Genomic DNA, 25,182 nt, shown 5'->3' with positions numbered 1-25,182 from the left:
ATGCCGTCTGACCGTGCACGCGTCGTGGCAGGTGTGTGGGGTCATAGCCTCATTGGCACTGCTCCGATATCAAGGATAGTGGTGCTGGAAAAAACACTATAAGAAGGCTTGCTCCCGATCCTCACAAGTGTGGCTGATCGGCCGACACACGAGTAAAAAGCGCGTCCTACAGAAATATAGGTGGTGTCTGTGGGCCTGTAGATCACTGGTGGCAGCACATGTGCCGCTGACATTGTGCAAACTGTGTGGGGGCTGAATAATCCTACAAGCGATGCCCCCCTGTACGGTGTATACCAGGACATGTAAACGGGCCTCTAATCGAGCCCCTTGCATATAGTTACTTCCACCGCTGTGGACGAGGGCCGCTCTCCCCGTCAGCACTCATCTCCTACTTTGCATATCATAGACACTCATTCTCGGCTGTAGGACTACAAGTCCCAGTCTGCTCGGCTCTGTTGTAACAGAAAGCCTCATTGCCTTGATGTACTGAGTCTTGTAGTTCCCAGTAAAGAACTTGCTGGTCTTAATGGATGTAAATCTACAGCCACACTGGACATGGAGAGCGCTTCTTCTAAGGAAGCTGAGCTGGGACTTTTAGTTCCTGCTTTGTAATCTATGGCTTATATAGTTACACGATGACGCTTGAAGGAGGGTAATCCTCTGCCAGGACCGTCAGTCTTTACACTTTAAGGGTATGTGCACACGTTGCAGAAAGGTGTGCGGATTTTTCCGCACTGATTTTGGTAAATCCGCAGGAAATCCACACTGCAGAATTACCGTGGTTTTTGTGCGGATTTCACCTGCGCTTTGACACCTGCGGATTCCTATTGAGGAGCAGGTGTAAACCACTGCGGAATCCGCACAAAGAATTGACATGCTACGGAATAAACAACACAGCGTTTCCGTGCGTTTTTTTCCACAGCATGTGCACTGCAGATTTTGTGTCCCATAGGTTTACATGGTACTGTACAATGCATGGAAAACTGCTGCGAATCCGCAACGTGTGCACATAGCCTAAGGAGGGGAGCTGAGCGTTTTTTGTTTTTTTTTCCCACAAAAACTTTGGTTGTCTAACTTATGCGGTGCTGAGCAGCAGAGGGCAGAAAAGTCACCACCGCTCTGCTGACTTCATAACTACAGAACCCAGACCTGCTCTGATATAACTCCTCTGGGAGCTTTATGGCCGAGAGGCTGCATGCAGCCGTACATCACCAAGCACAATGCCGAGCGTTGGATGTAGTGGTGTAAAGCCGCCACCACTGGACTCTGGAGGAGACGTGTTCTGTGCAGTGACGGATCACACTTCTCTATCTGCCTCTGATTGAGGAGTCTGGGTTTGCTGAATGCCAGGAGAACGTTACCCCCTGACTGCATTGTGCCCGCTGGACAGTTTGGTGGAGGAGGATAATGCCATGGCCTTGTTATCAGGGCTCGGCCCCTTAGTTCCAGTGAGGGGAAATCTTAGTACTTCAGCACAAGACATTGTAGACCTTGGTATCTTCCTGCTTTGATTGACCGGCATCCTTTTTCTTTCCAGCGGCTCCTTCCTCCTCCTCATCCTCCTGTGATGGTGGCACACAGAGCCGCTGTAACTTTATATGTGACTGCTGGGACTGCGCAGATGAACGGGACTGCGGTGAGACATCGGAGGAGACTGCTCTGGTTACGGGGAACAGTCACACTGTACATAGACACACAGCTCTCTGCATGTATTGGGGCCCTATTGATTAACTAGTCTCGATCCTCTGCTTGCTGTCAGTACAGAGCAGCGTGCACCATTTATCCTATCACTGCAGCTCGGCTCCCGTTCTGGAATCTGGCTGACGTCACCCCTTTCATGACACCTTTCTTGCATTTTCCTGCCCCCCCCCCCCCCCCCCTATCCATTATTTTCGTGGGATGGGAGAGTGACTATCCCTCTGTGTGATGTCGGACGGCGTCTTATCTTTCCAGGTTATCACAGAGATTCTCCGGTTTGGGGGAGACCTTTCAGCTGTGACTTTGAATATGATGATTGTGGTTGGAGAGACATAAGCACCTCTGACTATCGATGGGTGAGAGACCAGAGGATATCTCCCATCTGGAGGTCACGACCCCACAGCGATCACACCCTCGGGAACCGATGGGGTAAGTATCTCAGTACTGTATGGCCGAGCAGAGTCGCTCTCTCGGGTGAGTCTCTCAGTACTGTATGGCCGAGCAAAGTCGCCCTCTGGGGTAAGTCTCTCTCAGTACTGTATGGCCGAGCAAAGTCGCCCTCTGGGGTAAGTCTCTCTCAGTACTGTATGGCCGGGCAGAGTCGCCCTCTCGGGTGAGTCTCAGTACTGTGTGGCCGAGCAAAGTCGCCCTCTGGGGTAAGTCTCTTTCAGTACTGTATGGCCGGGCAGAGTCGCTCTCTGGGGTAAGTCTCTCAGTACTGTATGGCCGGGCAGAGTCGCCCTCTGGGGTAAGTCTCTCTCAGTACTGTATGGCCGGGCAGAGTCGCCCTCTGGGATGAGTCTCTCAGTACTGTATGGCCGGGCAGAGTCGCCCTCTGTGGTAAGTCTCTCTCAGTACTGTATGGCCGGGCAGAGTCGCTCTCTGGGGTAAGTCTCTCAGTACTGTATGGCCGGGCAGAGTCGCCCTCTGGGGTAAGTCTCTCTCAGTACTGTATGGCCGGGCAGAGTCGCCCTCTGGGATGAGTCTCTCAGTACTGTATGGCCGGGCAGAGTCGCCCTCTGTGGTAAGTCTCTCTCAGTACTGTATGGCCGGGCAGAGTCGCTCTCTCGGGTGAGTCTCTCAGTACTGTATGGCCGGGCAGAGTCGCCCTCTGGGGTAAGTCTCTCTCAGTACTGCATAGCTGGGCAGAGTCGCCCTCTGGGATGAGTCTCTCAGTACTGTATGGCCGGGCAGAGTCGCCCTCTGTGGTAAGTCTCTCTCAGTACTGTATGGCCGGGCAGAGCCGCCCTTTCGGATGAGTCTCTCTCAGTACTGTATGGCTGGGCAGAGTCGCCCTCTGGGGTGAGTCTCTCAGTACTGTATGGCCGGGCAGAGTCGCCCTCTGGGGTAAGTCTCTCTCAGTACTGTATGGCCGGGCAGAGTCGCCCTCTCGGGTGAGTCTCTCAGTACTGTATGGCCGGGCAGAGTCGCCCTCTGGGGTAAGTCTCTCTCAGTACTGTATGGCCGGGCAGAGTCGCCCTCTCGGGTGAGTCTCTCAGTACTGTATGGTCGGGCAGAGTCGCCCTCTGGGGTAAGTCTCTCTCAGTACTGTATGGCCGGGCAGAGTCGCCCTCTCGGGTGAGTCTCAGTACTGTGTGGCCGAGCAAAGTCGCCCTCTGGGGTAAGTCTCTCTCAGTACTGTATGGCCGGGCAGAGTCGCTCTCTGGGGTAAGTCTCTCTCAGTACTGTATGGCCGGGCAGAGTCGCCCTCTCGGGTGAGTCTCTCAGTACTGTATGATCGGGCAGAGTCGCCCTCTGGGGTAAGTCTCTCTCAGTACTGTATGGCCGGGCAGAGTCGCCCTCTCGGGTGAGTCTCAGTACTGTGTGGCCGAGCAAAGTCGCCCTCTGGGGTAAGTCTCTCTCAGTACTGTATGGCCGGGCAGAGTCGCTCTCTGGGGTGAGTCTCTCAGTACTGTATGGCCGGGCAGAGTCGCCCTCTGGGATGAGTCTCTCAGTACTGTATGGCCGGGCAGAGTCACTCTCTGGGGTAAGTCTCTCTCAGTACTGTATGGCCGGGCAGAGTCACCTTCTGGGGTAAGTCTCTCTCAGTACTGTATGGCCGGGCAGAGTCGCTCTCTGGGGTAAGTCTCTCTCAGTACTGTATGGCCGGGTAGAGTCGCCCTCTGGGGTAAGTCTCTCAGTACTGTATGGCCGGGCAGAGTCGCCCTCTGGGATGAGTCTCTCAGTACTGTATGGCCGGGCAGAGTTGCTCTCTGGGCACTAACTGGGCTGCCGGCTATTCATTTCACAGGATGGTCGATGATGGCAGAGGGTCAGAGTGGTAAATCAGCGATATCTGCACGACTACAGTCTTCGGTCATGAGAGATGCCGCCGCCACTTGTGAAATCCACATCCACTACCACATGTATTCTGCGGGTAGGTTTGCATCCAAACATGAACCTTAACCATCAACGACTTTGTATAAAAGGATATTGTCTTGTGCAGATTCTCCACAGGTGAACGGAAGTCTCTCCATACATCTGGCGGATCAGACCCAGACGTACACAATGTGGGAGAGCACCCAGAGCAGCGCCATGTCATGGAGGCGAGTGGTCGTGTACACTGGCAGAATCCCAGGAGACTTCCAGGTACAACTTATACCCGCACCATCCCTGACAGACACCCAGCAAATGTGTGATGTATGGTAACATGTCTGTCCTGTAGATCATTGTGACTGCCTCTCGGGACGCTCTCAGCCAGGGGGATTTTTCTGTGGATGATCTGGAATTCCGTCATTGCAGTCTTCGAGGTATTATACAACTACAATAATACTGTCCCAATATATAACAATATAACTACTATAATACTGCCCCTATATACAAGAATATATCTACTATAATACTGCCCCTATATACAAGAATATATCTACTATAATACTGCCCCCTATGTACAAGAATATAACTCCTATAATACTGCTCCTATGTACAAGAGTATAACTGCTATAATACTGCCCCTATGTACAATAATATAACTACTATAATACTGCCCCCTATGTACAAGGATATAACTACTATAATACTGCCCCTATGTACAAGAATATAACTACTATAATACTGCCCCTCTGTACAAGAATATAACTACTATAATGCTGCCCCTATGTACAAGAATATAACTACTATAATACTGCCCCTATGTACAAGAATATAACTACTATAATACTGCCCCTATGTACATGAATATAACTGCTATAATACTGCTCCTATATATAAGTATATAACTACTATAATACTGCCACCTACAGTCATGGCCAAAAGTATTCACACCCCTGCAATTCTGTCAGATAATACTCAGTTTCTTCCTGAAAATGATTGCAAACAAAAATTCTTTGGTATTATTATCTTCATTTAAATTGTCTTAAATGAAAAAACACAAAAGAGAATGAAGCAAAAAGCAAAACATTGATCATTTCACACAAAACTCTAAAAATGGGCCAGACAGAAGTATTGGCACCCTCAGCCTAATACTTGGTTGCACAACCTTTAGCCAAAATAACTGCGACCAACCGCTTCCGGTAACCATCAATGAGTTTCTTACAATGCTCTGCTGGAATTTTAGACCATTCTTCTTTGGCAAACTGCTCCAGGTCCCTGATATTTGAAGGGTGCCTTCTCCAAACTGCCATTTTTAGATCTCTCCACAAGTGTTCTATGGGATTCAGGCCTGGACTCATTGCTGGCCACCTTAGAAGTCTCCAGTGCTTTCTCTCAAACCATTTTCTAGTGCTTTTTGAAGTGTGTTTTGGGTCATTGTCCTGCTGGAAGACCCATGACCTCTGAGGGAGACCCAGCTGTCTCACACTGGGCCCTACATTATGCTGCTAAATTTGTTGGTAGTCTTCAGACTTCATAAAGCCATGCACACGGTCAAGCAATCCAGTGCCAGAGGCAGCAAAGCAACCCCAAAACATCAGGGAACCTCTGCCATGTTTGACTGTAGGGACCGTGTTCTTTTCTTTGACAGCCTCTTTTTTTCTCCTGTAAACTCTATGTTGATGCCTTTGCCCAAAAAGCTCTACTTTTGTCTCATCTGACCAGAGAACATTCTTCCAAAATGTTTTAGGCTTTTTCAGGTACGTTTTGGCAAACTCCAGCCTGGCTTTTTTATGTCTCGGGGTAAGAAGTGGGGTCTTCCTGGGTTTCCTACCATACAGTCCCTTTTCATTCAGATGCCGACGGATAGTAAGGGTTGACACTGTTGTACCCTCGGACTGCAGGGCAGCTTGAACTTGTTTGGATGTTAGTCAAGGTTCTTTATCCAACATCCGCACAATCTTGCGCATAAATCTCTTGTCAATTTTTCTTTTCCGTCCACATCTAGGGAGGTTAGCCACAGTGCCATGGGCTTTAAACTTCTTGATGACACTGCGCACGGTAGACACAGGAACATTCAGGTCTTTGGAGATGGACTTGTAGCCTTGAGATTGCTCATGCTTCCTCACAATTTGGTTTCTCAAGTCCTCAGACAGTTCTTTGGTCTTCTTTCTTTTCTCCATGCTCAATGTGGTACACACAAGGACACAGGACAGAGGTTGAGTCAACTTTAATCCATGTCAACTGGCTGCAAGTGTGATTTAGTTATTGCCAACACCTGTTAGGTGCCACAGGTAAGTTACAGGTGCTGTTAATTACACAAATTAGAGAAGCATCACATGATTTTTCGAACAGTGCCAATACTTTTGTCCACCCCCTTTTTTATGTTTGGTGTGGAATTACCGGTATATCAAATTTGGCTTTAGGACATTTCTTTTTGTGTTTTTTTCATTTAAGACAAATTAAATGAAGATAATAATACCAAAGAATTTGTGTTTGCAATCATTTTCAGGAAGAAACTGAGTATTATCTGACAGAATTGCAGGGGTGTCAATACTTTTGGCCATGACTGTATGTGCAAGGATATAACTACTATAATACTGCCCCCTATGTACAAGGATATAACTACTATAATACTGCCGCTATGTACAAGAATATATCTACTATAATACTGCCCCCTATGTACACGAATATAACTACTATAATACTGCCACCTATGTGCAAGGATATAACTACTATAATACTGCCCCCTATGTACAAGGATATAACTACTATAATACTGCCCCATATACAAGAATATAACTACTATAATACTGCCCCCTATGTATAAGGATATAACTACTATAATACTGCCCCTATGTACAAGAATACTACTAAAATACTGCCCCTATGTACAAGAATATAACTACTATAATACTGCCCCTATGTACAAGAATATAACTACTATAATACTGCCCCATATACAAGAATATAACTACTATAATACTGCCCCCTATGTATAAGGATATAACTACTATAATACTGCCCCTATGTACAAGAATATAACTACTATAATACTGCCCCTATGTACAAGAATATAACTACTAAAATACTGCCCCTATGTACAAGAATATAACTACTATAATACTGCCCCATGTACAATAGTATAACTACTCTAATACTGCCCCTATGTACAAGAATATAACTACTATAATACTGCTTCTATATATAGGGTTATAACTACTATAATACTGCCACCTACAGTATGTTAGAGAGTATAAGTCCTATAATACTGCCCCTGTGGTGTCATTCCCGGTCTCCCCAGGTCTGCAGGCAGTGTGTGGGCTCGAGCAGTACCGCTGTCTTCGTGGTAGTTGTGTAGATGATGGTGCTAGGTGTGACGGTACCGATGACTGTGGTGATAAATCTGATGAGAGCGACTGCGGTGAGTTCCTCCTCCTGTACATTATATATAGGGGTTGTGCGGAGCGTCGGCTGTTGTCTGGGATTGATATTCTGGGTTGTGGGCTGATGGTCGCCTTTATCATTACGGATTGCTGACATTGGATGCACCAGGCCACAGGTTCCTCCACTTTCTGTAGATGATGTCATGGCTGGAAAGTGGGGGCTGGTAGGGCTCCATTTATGTCTGGTGGTCCTCTGTCCGGTGGAGCGCTCCGTTCTGTGGTTTTGCAACCAGTGACTTGTATACATGGTCAAGATGTGGAGTGACCAGTGTAGAGCGCGCCGTATCCTGTGTTGAGGTCAGAACTGGTGCAAAGCCCCTGCCGACAGCGGATGGAGGGCCACCACCAGAAGAGATGCTGCATTCTTTTTGGCATCTTTGCTCCTGGTGTCCTGTGTTCCTCTGTATCTCCTCCTGTCATTCTCCTTTCAGGCTTGTTCCAGTCCTGCAGCTTTGAAAAAGATGTGTGTACATGGAAGTCTACGTGGGAGAGAGTGGATGGATATAACAGCGAGCCGGAGAGAGACCACACCACCAACAGCCGGGCAGGTGACCCACATCAGGGGGTGCTGGGGTTCTGATCAGCGGATAGTATCACACAGGATAGGATTAGATACACATCTCAGCGGATAGTATCACACAGGATAGGATTAGATACACGGCTCAGCAGTCAGTATCACACAGGATGGGATTAGATACACAGCTCAGCAGACAGTATCACACAGGATAGGATTAGATACACAGCTCAGCAGACAGTATCACACACAGGATAGGATTAGATACACATCTCAGCAGACAGTATCACACACAGGATAGGATTAGATACACAGCTCAGCAGACAGTATCACACAGAATAGGATTAGATACACGGCTCAGCAGTATCACACACAGGATAGGATTAGATACACAGCTCAGCAGACAGTATCACACAGGATAGGATTAGATACACAGCTCTGCAGACAGTATCACACAGGATAGGATTAGATACACAGCTCAGCAGACAGTATCACACAGAATATGATTAGATACACCGCTCAGCAGACAGTATCACACAGAATAGGATTAGATACACGGCTCAGCAGTATCACACAGGATAGGATAAGATACACAGCTCAGCAGCAGTATCACACAGGATTGGATTAGATACACAGCTCTGCAGACAGTATCACACAGGATAGGATTAGATACACAGCTCAGCAGACAGTATCACACAGAATATGATTAGATACACGGCTCAGCACACAGTATCACACAGGATAGGATTAGATACACAGCTCAGCAGACAGTATCACACAGAATATGATTAGATATACGGCTCAGCAGTATCACACAGGATAGGATTAGATACACAGCTGAGCAGCAGTATCACACAGGATTGGATTAGATACACGGCTCAGCAGATAGTATCACACATGATTAGATACACATCTCAGCAGACAGTATCACACCGTTAGGATTAGATACACGGTTTATCAGACAGTATCACAGGATTAGACACACAGCGGGGCAGCACTCCATAGTCATTATTATTACATGGTGGGAGTTGTAGTCCTTGTGATTGACTCTGACTGCTTGGTCTTTGCAGGGGTCGGTGGCCTCGGGGTGCAGATGACTTTACATTAATAAGTTCCATTATTTAGTGTTTTTCCCTTTATTTCAGGTTTTTTCCTGCGAGCTCCGCAGAGCGGCGCGCACAGACTGCAGAGCCCCCTGTTGCGGGCGGACGGCGCTCTGCCCTGCTACGTACGTCCCCTTCCTGTTATGCCCCATTCTCCCCCATATAGTTGTGCCCGGAGATGTCTCTGGCAGCAGTGAATACTGCAGTGATACCGGTAGTCCAGACCTCATCTCACGTGCCCGATCTGTCTCATGCTGCCCCCATATATACCATACTCTGCTGACCCCACCATAATCTGAATGAAATAATGAGGGGCCATGGTGGATCCTAATGGATGTGAACAGTCCCTGACAACAGACGTCCTCGGTATCTGCGTCCCAGGCCTCCATGGGGCTTTATACCATGCATTACAGGCTGTGGGGGTCTACACACAGATAGGACCCTCTGCTGGGTCTGTAGGGGAAGCGGACTGATAGTGACTGCTGGCCCCTGATTGTGGCTTTTCCCCTACAGCTCGTGTTTTATTATTACATGGATGGATCTGACGCGGCTTCCCTGTCTGTGGGTTATCGCCTCACGGGGTCTGAACAGGACAACGCAGAGTTAAAGCTGCAGGGACGGAGGGGCGCCCTGTGGATCCGGGAGAAAGTCTCCTTTAATCAGGTCAACCAGTTATTCCAGGTAAGTCTCTGAGACCGGACGGGGACGCCGCGGGCACCTGTATGATGTGTAGCTGGCACCCACCAGGGATACATGGGCACGGATAATGATCTCATGCCCCCCTGTCGGGGCAGTAAATGCAGTGATGGCCGCTCTCACTGACGCGTCTTGTTCCTCTGCTTCCCAGGTCTTCATAGAGGGCTCCGGTAACGGCTCGTCAGGCGTCTTGGCAGTGGACGACCTGATCTTTTCCCCTGGATGCGCAGTGCAGAGTAGGTGCAGATTATTGCGATGTGTGAGTTTTGCACAGATGACGGGTGCAGCACCAGATCTAATCATGATCCACCCCAAGCATTCTTTACCGGTCCCATGGCCACGGATGGGATTGATGTTCCTGATCACATAGGGCGGGATCTGGGCTTGTTCTCAGACTCTGAGCCATATGATATGATTGCGGAGCAGCCTTTTTACAGGCGGACACTTAGAAACCCCCTGGGACCCCCAATAAGCATGCAAAGAATCCAATATGGTGTGTGATGGCAGTCAGGAGCTGAGGACTGCACCCTGCTTGCCCCCCAGATGGCCACCAGATTGTTTTGTAAGCCTGTGGTTTGCCTGGAAACCGCTCTTGTTGTGTATGAGGGGGTCTCCAATGTCAAAAACTAAATCTCAAGCAAGCAGGGGACCTAGTGCAATTACTGGAGCTCTGCTTTACGCCCTCTTCCCTTTTCTCCATCCAGTTTTCACCCCCTGCCATCTCCTGTTGTCCTATCCAACCCTTAAGGCCCCGTCTCACACAGCGACGCTGCAGCGATACAGACAACGATGCTGATCGCTGCAGCGTCGCTGTGTGGTCGCTGTGTGGTCGCTGGGGAGCTGTCACACAGACCGCTCTCTCCAGCGACCAACGATCAGGGGAATGACTTCGGCATCGTTGAAACTGTCTTCAACGATGCCGAAGTCCCCCTGCAGCACCCGGGTAACCAGGGTAAACATCGGGTTACTAAGCGCAGGGCCGCGCTTAGTAACCCGATGTTTACCCTGGTTACCAGCGTAAATGTAAAAAAAAAAAAACACTACATACTCACCATCTGTTGCCCGTCAGGTCCCTTGCCGTCTGCTTCCTGCTCTGACTGAGCCGCCGTACAGTGAGAGCAGAGCGCAGCGGTGACGTCACTGCTGCGCTCTCACTTTACGGCGGCTCAGTCAGAGCAGGAAGCAGACGCCAAGGGACCTGACGGACATCAGATGGTGAGTATGTACCCTCGGCCCATGGAGTCAGAAATCTCTACTGACCTACTCCTCACACCCTGCATCTGCACCCCGTCTATGATGGTCCCACCTGAATATTGTCACCCCATGTGATCACCTGACGATGCCAATCTTTCCAAAGTATCATGAGAAAAAGAGGGTAAACAAAGCCCCAAATTCTCCAGGTTTTGGTGTTAGGCTGCTTTCACACATCAGGTTTTTGCTGTCAGGCACAATCCGGCGAGTTTTGAAAAAAAAACAGATCCGTTTTTCTTTTCTGCCGGATCTGTTTTTTTCCCATAGAGTTGTATTAGGGCCGGATTGCGCCTGATGGCCACACGTTTCATTTGTTTTTTGCCGGATCCGTCTAAAAAAATTTTTGCGGCAACCAGAGAAAACGTTCATAGGAACATTTTTTCTGTCTGGCAAAAAAACGCCAATTGACGGTTCCAGCGATAAACTGATAAAGCTGACATATGAAATGATGAATCCGGCCTCCGAATCTGGTTTTCTATGCATTCTCCATACAATCATGCAAAGTTTCTGCTCTCTCTCTTTCTTTCTTTCTCTCTCTCTTTCTTTTCTTTCTTTCTTTCTTTCTCTCTTTCTTTCTTTCTCTCTTTCTTTCTCTCTTTCTTTCTTTCTTTCTCTCTTTCTTTCTTTCTTTCTTTCTTTCTCTCTTTCTCTTTCTTTCTTTCTTTCTTTCTTTCTTTCTCTCTCTCTTTCTCTTTCTTTCTTTCTTTCTTTCTTTCTCTCTTTCTTTCTCTCTTTCTTTCTTTCTTTCTTTCTTTCTTTCCCTCTTTCTTTCTTTCCCTCTTTCTTTCTTTCCCTCTTTCTTTCTTTCCCCAGAGCAAGAAGTCCAAACTCTATCCCCGGGTTCATTTAAAAAAAAAACGGATCCAGCAAAAAACGGATCCGTTGCGTCAGTTTTTCACAATTTGCAACAGATCTGTTTTTTGTACAAATTTGCCGGATCCTGCCTAACTGCAAAAACCTGATGTGTGAAAGTAGCCTTACGCCCTCAGTTTGTGCAGGGAAGCCATCTGTATTTGTGCAGGTGGAGCAGAGACCCCACTGTACTTTCACCCTGTAATGACCTTTCTCCATTTTTCAGATGAATCCGCTGGATCAGTGATCTCCTCGGCTGGACAAGGCGACGCTGTCTGGAGTGTCAGAGAAGCTTGTACGCCAGGTAGGACGAGCCTCTGGGGTGCCTACATCATTGCACAGGGTGGTTTTCTTCATTATCTTGTATTCGTATTTCATTGTATAATTCCATATTCTCCAGTCACAGCTAGAGCTGCATGGAAAGTGGTGGCTTCCTATAAGCTCTCCGGCTTCCAGCCCTCCATCTGCCTTTTGCCTCCTACTGTTTCTGTGTCTGTACAAGAGATTGTTTTGTGTTTTTATTTGGCTTGTTGGATTCCTGCAAGTTCCAGGCTGAATTGTGATTGCAGCTCTTCATATAACTGGAGTGTTATACTGGTATTCACATATTGGAAAGTGATGGCTTATTGCTGTGATATGTCTGTGAATGAAGGGTCCGTCACTGTCTGACCTCTAGGACCTCCACCCATCCTACAAAAATTTCCATTCCACGACTTACACTGGGCTGATTTTGTGGGGACCCCATACAGTGATTGCTTCTAGTTCTGGTTAATGGGGGCCCCAGAGTAAGAGTTAATAAATGGATGAGGGCAATGGGTGGGGATTGTTTTAACAGTCATATCTTTTACTTTTCGGCTATGAATTTTTTTTTGTCTGCAGCAAATGACAGTAGTGTTGTCGGATGGACGGATGTCAGTATTGGGGCATACAAGTGGGGATGGTCTACGACAGGTAAGGGCCAAACTATAAACATCTGCTGCACCCTTCTCCTTCTACGCCAGCGTCATTCTGCTTTTTCTCTGCTGACACCATCTTTTAAGGATCCGTATTTTCATCCCTGTTATCTTAATTGGCAGAATAATAATTGGTTATAGGAAGTCCAGCAAATGGAAATCGGTATTTCCCCAGCTTTCCAAGACCCCTGCACAGCACGGAGCAGACATTGTAGCTACACAGGTCATGTTGCATCTACACAGAACCACCATCTATTCTAGACTGATGATTATTTTTTATTCTCTTTTCAGGCTCCCCCCTGACTGTGCTGAACGCTGAAGGGAATTTGAAGACTGAGGCCGAATCTCGCAGCCCCCTCCTGTGCCCCACGGGCCCGTCCTGTATTAACATGACATACTACCTTCACACTGGACCCGCAGGTTCGCCATTAATGTGCACCATCCTCCCTGCTGGTTCAGTGTCTGCTGTCATGGCGCACGGCAGGAGATGTAGCACTCGCCCCACACGCCGCAGCCTGATATCTCAGGAAGGAACACGGCCTCAGGGCTTGGTCACACCTAGGGTTTTTCATTTGTTGTTTTATTTCATGCAGAAATAGAATGCAGCGTTTTACAGCAACAGCAAAATTAATAACATTTGTTTTCCTTGAGTTTTTTAAAAATGGAACCATGGCAAATATAGATCTTAATAGAGGATAAATTGCAGTAAAAAAAAAATATATATATATATACATATATGTGTGTGTGTGTGTATATATATATATATATATATATATATATATATATATATATATATATATATATATATATATATATATATATATAATATTAGAAACCATGATCATTTTGCTGTTACTGTAAGACAATTTGCACAATAAAACACATGGAAAAAGAAAGCATCAAAATGCTGTGTATGAACCAGTCCTAAGAGACCTGCATGGTATGTTTCAGGCTTCATCTCTCTCAGTGCGTGGGATCCGCAGCTCCATACACACTCGCATGTCTGGCACAGCCGTGGAGAACAGAGTAATGCGTGGAAATCTCTTCTGATTCCTCTGGGAGACCGAGCAAATAATTTCCAGGTAGCGGAGGAGAAGCTTCTTTATTCTCACGTCGCAAAGTCTGTGGTGGTAGATGACTATAGACTTTTTATTCTGAGAACAGACAACAGCCCTTTAAAGCAGTAGTCCTCTGTGTAGGAGGAAGCAGGTGATGTAGGTGCTATGTGTATATATTACTATGCATGTACATTGCTGTGCTGTATCTGTGTAGGCAGGAGGCGTACCTGTGTATACAGTATACTGACGTACACCTACCTACTGACACACACAAATATACAGTATACCTATGTGTGTAGCTAGGCAGGTGTGTGCGTGTGTGTATACTTATGTGTGTAGCTAGGCAGGTGTGTGTGTACAGTATATATTTGTGTGTAGCTAAACAGATGTGATTGGGTATGCCTGTGTGTAGCTAGGCAGGCGTGCGTGTGTATGCCTATGTGTGTAGCTAGGCAGGTTATTGTGTATACACTTATGTGTGTAGCTAGGCAGGTGTGATTGTGTATTCGTATGTGGGCAGCTAGGCAATTGTGTGTGTGTGTGTATATACTTATGTGTGCAGCTGGGCAGGTGTGATTGTTTATTCCTATGTGGGCAGCTAGGCAAGTGTGTGTGTGTGTGTGTGTGTGTGTATATACTTATGTGTGCAGCTGGGCAGGTGTGATTGTGTATACCTATATGTGTAGCTAAGCAGGTGTCCATGTGTATGCCTATGTATGCAGCTATGCAAGTGTGTATGTGTGTAAAGCAGGTAGGTGTGTGTAGGAAAGCAGGCAGATGTGCATGTATATATAACTAGGTGTGCGTGTGTATACCTATGTGTGTAGCTAGGCAGGTGCACGGGTGTATACCTAGGTGTTGCTAGGCAGGTGTGCGTTTGTATACCTATGTGTGTAGGAAGGCAGGTGGTCATGTGATTATCTATGTAAGTAGGTGTGTGTGTGTAATCTTCGAACATGTTATAAACATGCCAACCGTGACATATGGTAATGTTTTGTAGTTGATTATTTGTGTTATGTGATATGTGTATGTAAATTAACTGTTTGTTTTACATAATTGTAAGAACATCGATGAGAACCTGATACCAATGGCAAACCTCTCGGATCTTCAAAGAGGCCAAATTGTTGGTGCTTGTATGGCAGGCGCTAGTGTAACAGAAAGTGCCCGAATGCTTGGCGTGTCAAGAGATACTGTCTCCAAAGTAATGACTGCGTTTGAAAGAGAAGGAAAAACGTCCGCCGCAAAGCACAGGTCCGGCCGAAAGTCGAAGTTGACTGAGAGAGACCGTCGGACTGTAAAGCGAATTGTGACCACGGCTCAGAAAATCACTGCTGAGCTCAATGAACACCTACAGAACCCAATTTCTAACTGTTCGTCGGGAGCTGCACAAATCTGGATTCCACGGAAGTGCTGCAATTAGAAAACCGCTGCTCTCAATGACAAAATGTTTCCAAGCGTTTAGAGTGGTGGAGAAACCCCCAGAATTTGTCTCTCGAGCAGTGGAAACATGTGATATTCTCAGACGAATCATCGTTTACCCTATTTCCGACCTCCGGCCCAGTGTACGTTTGGAGACAGCCGAAAGAAGCATTCCATCCAGACTGCCTTCTCCCAACCGTAAAACATGGCGGAGGTTCTGTGATGATCTGGGGTGCTATTTCGTGGAGATCCGCCGGGCCAATGATATCCCTTCATGGAAGAATTAACAGCCGAGATTATTTAGGCATTTTGGGCGACCAAGTGCATCCAATGGTTCAAGCACTGGTCCCTGAGGGGAACGCCATCTTTCAGGATGACAATTCACCAATTCATACAGCTAGAATCGTTAAAGCATGGCACGAGGAACATTCTAATGAAGTTGAGCATCTCATCTGGCCCCCACAATCCCCAGACCTCAACATTATTGAGCATTTATGGTCGATTTTAGAGATTCAAGTTAGACGTCGATTTCCGCCGCCATCGTCGCTCAAAGAACTGGAGGGTGTTTTAACTGCAGAATGGGCTAAAAATCCTTTGGAAACAATTCACACCTTGTATGAATCCATACCTCGGAGAATTCAGGCTTTAATCGCCGCAAAAGGTGGACCTTCACCATATTAAACTAACGTTTGTTGATGTTTCCAGGTGTTTCCATTATTTGGTCCAACCCCTGTATATATATATATATATATATATATATATATATATATATATATATATATATATATATATATATATATATATATATATATATATATATATATATATATATACATATACATATATATATACCGGTCTGTATCATTTATAATTGTGAGCAGTATTGATCTTGTAGTTTCTGTGCTGCTCGTAGTTGGTGCTGTCGGGAGCCGTGGACCCCGGACCTGTTGAGAACTGGAGCGCTGCAGTGAGTGACATAAAGTTTGTCAGCTGTGAGGAATCGACTGAAAATGGTAAGAAACGTGAAGCACTGGGCGGTTGTACTTGTAGGTGGTCATTGCGGAGTACGGTTGCCATCAGGGGAAGCAGATTTGTAAGACATTAGCCTTATGTGTTTTGGGGATTTTCAGTGACTGTGACTTGTAATTTCGAGACCGGACCGTGCGGTTGGTATCAAGATGTCACAGCTGAGATTGACTGGGAGTGGGGCACTTCATCTGACCACACAACAGGACATGGTGAGCGTCTCCGATGTCCGGCACATCTATGACCCTCCTGGCTAGTTGTGACCACACTAAATTTCTTCCTGTCGCAGGTCGCTATATGTTTGTGGCGGGGACGTCTCGCTCGGAGCGTGGTACTAAGGCTCGTCTCTTGTCCTACCTGCAATCTGTGGCATCTAACACCTCCTGCTTATCCTTCCACCACAGAATGTTTGGCCCTGACACAGGTGAGGATATCACACCCCATCTCATGCGGGGTGCACAAACTTTTGCCTGTGTCTGCAGAATGTACTGTTATGCGTGTGGTTGGCAGACCTGGGCATGGAGCCTTCAGCTTCCCTGCCATGGCTGCACATCAGTAGAGGACAGAGTCTTGAATTCTTTGTCGGGCTTAGGGTCACCTGTTTCTACCATGAATTATGGCGGTTGCATCTGCAACGCCCCCACTGCCGCAGGGCCGAGGGGTACCCGGTACCGGGCCTCTGAGTCTCTGCTCTGGGGTTGTCACTGTGGCTAGGCCCGGTCCGTGACCCTGCCGTGGGGCGCACAGTGATAGGTATGACGGATGATGGTGGTGAAGCTGTAGTGGTGCGGTGCAGTAAATAACGAGGACACCAGGTTGCAGTCTCTTTACCTCTTTACTGAAGATCTCTGGGTCCTCAGTCCGGAATCCGGATAACCAGGCTGCGCAAGTCCGGCCGGTCCAATGGCACCTCCAGAGTTCTCTTAGCAGGTGGAAATCTGTGCCTACCTTCTAGCGCTATGTGTTGCGGTCCTTCCCTGCTGTGCTTACAGAAAGTCCCCACAACTGTTGTGTCTGTTTCTTAAGTTCCCTCACAACTCGATTAGATGATGTTCTGCTAATCCTCCGTCCCTCCCTGGTGTTATGGTTGGGACGGCACCCGTTTGACGGGTAGGCTCGGAGCTCTTCCGGGACCCTAGAGTCGCCCCTCTCCACAAGTTGCCCCCCAAGACTGCATAGGTGATTTAAGTTAGACAGCCCGCCTTAGACTGACTGTCCTGCCGCTGTTTAGAGTATCGCTTGAAGCTGGATGTTGTAATACTCCCTCGGCGTTCCGGCCACCGGTAGTGCGCCTCAGTAGGGTGTTGCCTCGGTCTTACGGCACGACCCCTACTGGTATTTTCCTTATTGCCTTGATCTCGTTTCTCACTCAGCACAATCTATCTCGCTTCTGGTCCTTCCTTGGGCACCGCCGCTATCCTGAGCAGGCACGGTCCCGTTACGTTCGTTCAAGTTGCCAAGCCTCTGTCAGGATCCCACCCCTGACAGAGACCCTACTGTATCTTCCCCCACAACACCCTCTGCCACAAGGTGTTGCCTGGTTCCAACCCAGTCAGCTTTCTCACTAACTTCCTGCCTGACCCCCAGTTTACCCACTATGGTGGGGAGTGGCCTAGTGAATAGAACCCTTAGCTCCCCCCGGAGGCCCGGCTGTGAAATGTATTTGTGTCTGTGATACCTGATCAGATGAACTCCTTCAGTGCCATCAGACGCACCATAGCTCCCCATAGTGGCGGAGCCCAGTACTGCAACGACCAGGACTCTGGGGCGCTGCACTCCCCCCTGGTTAAACACAGTACTCCGGGACTGAGAAGAAAACAACAATACAAGTTAGCAAAAAGACATACAGTTTTGTTGAGTGCAATAACAATAAGTATATTTAAACAGAGCTTCCCTTTATGGGAGGTGAGGACACTTGAACGTTACAAACATGATAAAATATCATAGCAACATGCTATAAATAACTTTCTTTTACCCAACCGGGTATTCTACTAAGTGCAAAATTGTTGAACAATAATTTAACATTGCCTTTAAGGACGTACACTCTGAATCCGCTAAAGACCTTCTTATAATCACATTATAAGGCAATTTAACTTTTACATTCTCCTTCTTTAAATCTGCAGGACCGCCTGTCCTAACAGCACCAGACCTACTGCCTCTCCTTTCTTACAGGACCGCTCCTTTCAGCCCGAGCCTTCGGTCTTTTCAACTACTATACACAGTATAGAACATAACATTACTTTCAGTTTAAGAGCACCGAGCCATCTCTACATGACTCCTAGGAGGACTCAGGGTTCACCTTCTATCCTCGTTGTCTATCAACATTATCAAACATTTTCTATATAACATTAAACCTTCTCATTATCTGCTTACTGACATGTATGCTGGACACTACGTCTACCCCTACGGGCCTACTGCATCCCTCATCTAGCTCTTAAGGCCCCGTCTCACATAGCGATTTACCAACGATCACGACCAGCGATACGACCTGGCCGTGATCGTTGGTAAGTCGCTGTGTGGTCGCTGGGGAGCTGTCACACAGACAGCTCTCTCCAACGACCAACGATCAGGGGAACGACTTCGGCATCGTTGAAACTGTCTTCAACGATGCCGAAGTCCCCCTGCAGCACCCGGGTAAACATCGGGTTACTAAGCGCAGGGCCGCGCTTAGTAACCCGATGTTTACCCTGGTTACCAAAAAAAAACAAACAGTACATACTTGCCTTTCGGTGTCCCTTGCCGTCTGCTTCCTGCTCTGACTGAGCCGCCGTACAGTGAGAGCAGAGCGCAGCGGTGACGTCACTGCTGTGATCTGCTCTCACTTTCCGGCCGGCAGTCAGTCAGAGCAGGAAGCAGACGCCGGGGGACCTGACGGACATCAGATGGTAAGTATGTACTGTTTGTTTTTTTTTACATTTACGCTGGTAACCAGGGTAAACATCGGGTTACTAAGCGCGGCCCTGCGCTTAGTAACCCGATGTTTACCCTGGTTACCAGTGAAGACATCGCTGGATCGGTGTCACACACACCGATTCAGCGATGTCAGCGGGACCTCAACGACCAAAAAAAGGTCCAGGCCATTCCGACACGACCAGCGATCTCACAGCAGGGGCCTGATCGCTGGTACGTGTCACACATAGCGAGATCGCTACTGAGGTCGCTGTTGCGTCACAAAACTAGTGACTCAGCAGCAATCTCGCTAGCGATCTCGCTATGTGAGACGGGGCCTTTACTTTCTTTCAGGGAACATTATCAGCATTTTCTTTACAATTAACTAGTTGGACACATATAACTTTCTCATGTAAACATTATCATCACTTTCTTTCGTCAAAACATTATTGCTACCTATCTTAAAGCAATATCATCATTTAAGTGCAACAAATGAACATCCCCTTTAAGAGGGGACCAAGTCTCTATGAGGTAGCATATCTTCTCAAGCTACCAGTCCGTACTCAGCAAAGGTTCCAGTGTGGTATCTTCACAAAGAGTCCTTTTTGAAGTAAAACCAGTAGGGAGCACCTTTAATAAGGTGCAAACTATTTACAAAAAGTTTGTATCATGCACTGTTCATGATTGCGGCAGTTCTGGAACTTTGTGTAACAACTCAGAAAAATAGACAAAACAATAGGGATCCCGGGTCAACAAAGGGATCCCCTTAAGAGTTAACCCTGGACGCGTCTAGCAGCAAAACAGGAAACAAACAGTTAAGGAACTATTTACATGTACTGCAGTTTCTTACTCATCTTTCGGTACAGAAGGTGGTTTCCTTCCGGGCCTCACCAGACCAACGGGTCGCGCTGCCGATCCAAGGAGCGGTTCCTGTCCCAGCAATGACAGGATTCCTCGCCGTGATGCTCTTCTCACTGATGGGCCGGCACGCCCCCAAGGTACGTGGTGGGTCCGGGTTCCCCGCTGCTCCGCAGGGACAGGTTCCATTGCCTTTTCGGCAGGAGGTTCATCTTCGGATGTTTCGGCGGCGGCCTGGAGTGCGACACACCGCTGGACGCCCCGCGCTATCCAGCCAGCTTCGCCTGTTTCCCTCCTCCACCTGGTGTAGGTTACAGCGTCACCTGGCTCCAGGTCGCGAGCGAACCTTCCTCCGCAGGGCTCTACCTCCTCCCGGTCTACGCGGACTTGTAGCGGCTCCCCGATCTCCTGTATTACCCCTCTTCCATGTCGGGGGTTAAAGGACACCACTACACCCCAGTGTGACGTCGGGATTTCTTCCACGCTGGTCAGGTCAATCCGGGCTGCAGGCTGGGGCCGGTTCCGCCACGCTGTCCTCTCCACAAGTTGCCCCCCAAGACTGCATAGGTGATTTAAGTTAGACAGCCCGCCTTAGACTGACTGTCCTGCCGCTGTTTAGAGTATCGCTTGAGGCTGGATGTTGTAATACTCCCTCGGCGTTCCGGCCACCGGTAGTGCGCCTCAGTAGGGTGTTGCCTCGGTCTTACGGCACGACCCCTACTGGTATTCTCCTTATTGCCTTGATCTCGTTTCTCACTCAGCACAATCTATCTCGCTTCTGGTCCTTCCTTGGGCACCGCCGCTATCCTGAGCAGGCATGGTCCCGTTACGTTCGTTCAAGTTGCCAAGCCTCTGTCAGGGTCCCACCCCTGACAGAGACCCTACTGTATCTTCCCCCACAACACCCTCTGCCACAAGGTGTTGCCTGGTTCCAACCCAGTCAGCTTTCTCACTAACTTCCTGCCTGACCCCCAGTTTACCCACTATGGTGGGGAGTGGCCTAGTGAATAGAACCCTTAGCTCCCCCCGGAGGCCCGGCTGTGAAATGTATTGGTGTCTGTGATACCTGTTTAGATGAACTCCTTCAGTGCCATCAGACGCACCATAGCTCCCCATAGTGGCGGAGCCACAGTACTGCAACGACCAGGACTCTGGGGCGCTGCACATCTACATGCATTGTTCTGCTGGTAGATCCACGGGCGGTAAAACATGGCTGCTTATTTACAAAAACAGCTCCCCTCTGTCTACAGGTCATGTTTGGTACTGCAGCTCAGTCCTATCATAAGACACAACCCATAGACAAATGTGAAACTGTTTTTGGCAATGTCTCATTTGTTACCAGTCTGATCCTTTGCTGCCATATGCGGCACCAGGAGTTTTCTGGCAGAGGCACATCCTTTCTCTCCACAGGAGGGAACATGTCCGTGTGTTGGGTGTTGTCGGGCGATTTGGTTGTCAGATATCTGTCCTCCTGCGTCATACGGCTGGAGCATTGCTGAACAGACATGTGCCATTCATCTGCATGGGTACAGCAGTGCCCGCCAAGCTTGGCGGGTGTTGGTGTGCAACGGCACCCTGAGTGGTGGACAGTCTGACCACAGCGACATGTTCAGTACCTTGTGGCCATCTTGTTAAATGACAGTTTGCAATGAAGATACAATGGCCGCCCCCTCACAGGAGGGAGCTCCAGCCGATCACTAATAAATCTTTATTTCTGGGGGAATCCAGGCACCTTAAACCTGTACAGTAAATACAATGGGGGAGAAGAGACGTTAATCTGGACCAGCACAGGAACCCGCGGGAATCTGTGGCACCGGGAAACTGTCACACTCACCACTAACAAGTACCAGGTAGGTGACCGGGTGGCACTTTCCTTCATGAATCCTGGGGGCCGCAGTACAGGTGAAGGGGCATAGTCTGACGGCCCCAGCGTGCATATAGTCAAGGGCCATATACGCTTCCTAATAATCTGCCAATCGTCCAAGCAGTAACATGACCTCCTCATTCCCAGCAGTGCATTGTCCTGTGCTGGTGATAGATGGCTCAGTGCACATAGGCGCCATGTTATTACACATCGCCCTGTGCGCTTATAACTGGCAACTGATCCTTATTGTCTCAGCTGATCTTCGAAGCGGTGCGTGATGGTTCCATAGGCCACATCGCTATCGACGACATCGCGGTGATGAGTGGACCCTGTGCAGCGCCCACCCGCTGCTCATTTGAGGCCGGAACCTGTGGCTTTTCCTCCCAGGGGACATATATTTGGCTGTTACACAAGACCATCCCCTTCAGCCACCAGCCGGGCCCGGTCCGTGATCACACCCTGCAGAGTTTTTCAGGTAAGGACTGCTCCGGCGCAGACAGCAGCCGATGGGGCCGGTACAGACACTGCTATATGTATGTTGGCATCCACAGGGTATTACATGGCGGTGGACACCAGCTCTAGTACCCTGCCCAGGAAGTCGATCGCACTTCTAACGTCGAGTGTGTACAATGCCCACCTGGACCATGGCTGCCTGAGCTTCTGGTACCAGATGGGGGGCACCAGCCCAGGTCAGTAAATGAGCTGCAGCCACATGATTACAGCAGCCTGGCATCATGGCATGCCCCTAATGGTCCGGAGCAATGGGTGGATAGCCAGCGGTTAAACAGAACTTAAATAGTAATTTTGTACAAATTTTTTTTTTTTTAATTGTTAGGAACATTGATTGTATCTATTGAGGATGACACCGGAAAGAAGAAAGTGAAGAGAGAAATTCTTCGGATCTCAGATGCAATACCTGGCAGCTGGCGCTACGGCAGCGCGGCTCTGCAGGCGGAGGTGCAGTGGAAGGTAACGCAGATACGGCTCATGGAGCAGAGCGTTCGTATGACAGAACCAGTGCCACCCCGGCTATAAGCGGCTTCTGGGGGGTGCAGCTCCGCTCCAGGCTTTGTAATAAGGCCAAGCTGCAGTAGCAGAAACCATCTGCGCACCGGTCATGGCGCGGCTTAATCCTGGACAGTACCTTGACATAATGACCCGAAAGCCACACGTTCACGCGCGTGAACAGTGTGCATCTCCCACTGGAGTACGGGGCTCTGCATCCACTCCCTAGTTGTGAGCTGACTCTGTCCATCCTCCTTGCAGTTGCTCTTTGAAGCGGTCGGTGCAGGGGGGGAGCGCGCTTACATCGCCATTGATGACATTCACATCGGCCATCACCGTTGTCATGAATCAGGTACCGCATCCAACTGTATAACTCAGAGGTAACATATTGCTCTCCCCCATACATGTAACCAGTCTGGTCGTCTGCCATCCATCATGGGTACTCCCAGTGCCGAGGCAGGGGAGCCGCACTCAGTGAAGACATAACTAGTTGCTAGTGAATTGACAGTATTGCAATAAAGCGTTCACTTTCGCAGCATCATGTGACTTTGAATGGGGGTCGTGTTCTTGGTCCAATGTCCGCATTCCCCTCATGGATACATATGATTGGGACTGGACGAATGGAGCTGCCGTAAACAGACCGAGTGCTGCCCCGGAGAAGGACCGCAGCCTGGGCTCTGCAGAGGGTAATATTATTATTATTTATAATAACTCTGGGGAGAGTGGGCAGCCGTTTACTGTAATGGATAGGTTCGTTAGGGGGGTCACGTGAGATGGGGGAAAGACAATTAATTCTGTTTTGTCCATGTTAAGTTTTAGAAATCTAGCGGAGAAGAAGGATGAAATAGCGGATAGACATTGAGGGATTCTGGTTAGTAGGGTGGTGATATCTGGTCCAGAGATGTAGATCTGTGTGTCATCAGCATAGAGATGATACTGAAAACCATGAGATTCTATGAGCTGTCCCAGGCCAAAAGTGTAAATGGAGAAGAGCAGGGGCCTGAGAACTGAACCTTGTGGGACTCCGACAGATAGGGGGCGAGGTGAGGAGGTGGTGTGTGAATGGGAGACGCTGAATGTTTGGTCAGTTAGGTATGACGAGATCCAGCATAGGGCCAAGTCTGTGATGCCAAGGGATGAGAGGGTCTGTAGTAATAGGGAATGGTCCACTGTGTCAAAGGCAGAGGACAGGTCCAGGAGGAGGAGGATAGAGTAGTGTCACTTGCTCTTGGCAGTTAATAGGTCATTGGTGACCTTAGTTAGGGCAGTTTCAGTGGAGTCGTGTGACCGGAAGCCTGATTGTAAGCGGTCGAAAAGGGAGCAGGAAGATAGATGGGAGGACAGTTCAAGATGGACGTGTTCCAGTAGTTTTGAGGCATAGGGGAGAAGTGATATAGGGCGATAGCTAGATACAGAGGATGGGTCAAGAGAGGGCTTTTTGATGATAGGTGTGATTGAGGCATGTTTAAAGCTTAAGGGGAAAACACCAGTTGTTAGTGATAGGTTGAAGAGATGGGTTAGAGTTGGGATGAAGACTGTGGCGAGGTACGGGATGAAGTGGGAAGGGATCAGGTCAAGTGCACAGGTGGTGAGATGCGATCTTGAGAGTAGAGTGGAGAGTCGATCTTCTGTAATAGTGGAGAAGTGGGTTTTGGAGGTGGAGGGCTGGGAAGTTGGGAGGAAGGGGTCTGGGGGTTGTCGACTAAAACTGTCTCTGATGTTCTCAATCTTCTGCTTGAAAAATGAGGCAAAGTCTTCAGCTGAGATGAGTGGGGAGGTGATGGGGGACGGAGGAGAGAATTGAAGGTGTTGAATAACTGTTTAGGGTTGTGAGACAGGGAGGATGAGAGATGAGAAGTAGGTTTGTTTAGCTGTGGCGAGTGTGGTCTTGAAAGTAGTGAGGGACTGTTTGAATGCGATAAAGTGCTCGCTGGAGTGGGATCTTTTCCATCTCCGCTCTGCAGCCCTGGAAGCTCGCCTCAGTTCTTTGTTCAGGCTGGTGTGCCTGGGCTGTCTGTTGATTTTGCAAGCTTTGGTATGTGTGAGAGGGGCAAAAGATTCCAAAGCTGCAACTAGTGTGGTGTTATATAGAGCGGCAGCGTCATCCGCATTGTGTAGGGAACTTATGTCTGTGAGAGGGAGGAGGGATTCAGAGAGTGAATGTAGATCAAGGTGTTTAAGATTTCTGCGAGGGTGTGCAAGTTTGTGGGGTGGGGATTGTAGACAAGGAGTGGAGAGGG

General features: G+C 48.4%; 1 protein-coding gene across 2 annotated transcripts in view; it reads left to right on the top strand.

Moving 5' to 3' along the window:
- MAMDC4 (MAM domain containing 4) overlaps nt 1–25,182 on the top strand; it is a 28,370-nt gene that overhangs the window by 437 nt on the left and 2,751 nt on the right. For both annotated transcript variants that reach the window (XM_077284635.1, XM_077284634.1), the window contains exons 2-24: nt 1,538–1,636; nt 1,954–2,127; nt 3,950–4,075; nt 4,145–4,287; nt 4,364–4,448; nt 7,313–7,432; nt 7,886–8,002; nt 9,114–9,196; nt 9,585–9,752; nt 9,919–10,003; nt 12,097–12,174; nt 12,750–12,821; nt 13,115–13,243; nt 13,775–13,905; nt 16,214–16,313; nt 16,431–16,538; nt 16,616–16,750; nt 21,802–21,923; nt 22,193–22,412; nt 22,489–22,626; nt 22,773–22,906; nt 23,204–23,294; nt 23,479–23,628. In XM_077284635.1, coding sequence (XP_077140750.1) covers nt 1,538–1,636; nt 1,954–2,127; nt 3,950–4,075; nt 4,145–4,287; nt 4,364–4,448; nt 7,313–7,432; nt 7,886–8,002; nt 9,114–9,196; nt 9,585–9,752; nt 9,919–10,003; nt 12,097–12,174; nt 12,750–12,821; nt 13,115–13,243; nt 13,775–13,905; nt 16,214–16,313; nt 16,431–16,538; nt 16,616–16,750; nt 21,802–21,923; nt 22,193–22,412; nt 22,489–22,626; nt 22,773–22,906; nt 23,204–23,294; nt 23,479–23,628 — 2,808 coding nt within the window. The remainder of the gene's footprint in view (nt 1–1,537; nt 1,637–1,953; nt 2,128–3,949; nt 4,076–4,144; nt 4,288–4,363; nt 4,449–7,312; nt 7,433–7,885; nt 8,003–9,113; nt 9,197–9,584; nt 9,753–9,918; nt 10,004–12,096; nt 12,175–12,749; nt 12,822–13,114; nt 13,244–13,774; nt 13,906–16,213; nt 16,314–16,430; nt 16,539–16,615; nt 16,751–21,801; nt 21,924–22,192; nt 22,413–22,488; nt 22,627–22,772; nt 22,907–23,203; nt 23,295–23,478; nt 23,629–25,182) is intronic.

Source organism: Ranitomeya variabilis, chromosome 2 (assembly GCF_051348905.1).
Source record: "Ranitomeya variabilis isolate aRanVar5 chromosome 2, aRanVar5.hap1, whole genome shotgun sequence".
Classification (NCBI taxonomy): domain Eukaryota; kingdom Metazoa; phylum Chordata; class Amphibia; order Anura; family Dendrobatidae; genus Ranitomeya; species Ranitomeya variabilis.
This window is presented reverse-complemented; position numbering and strand designations above follow the sequence as displayed.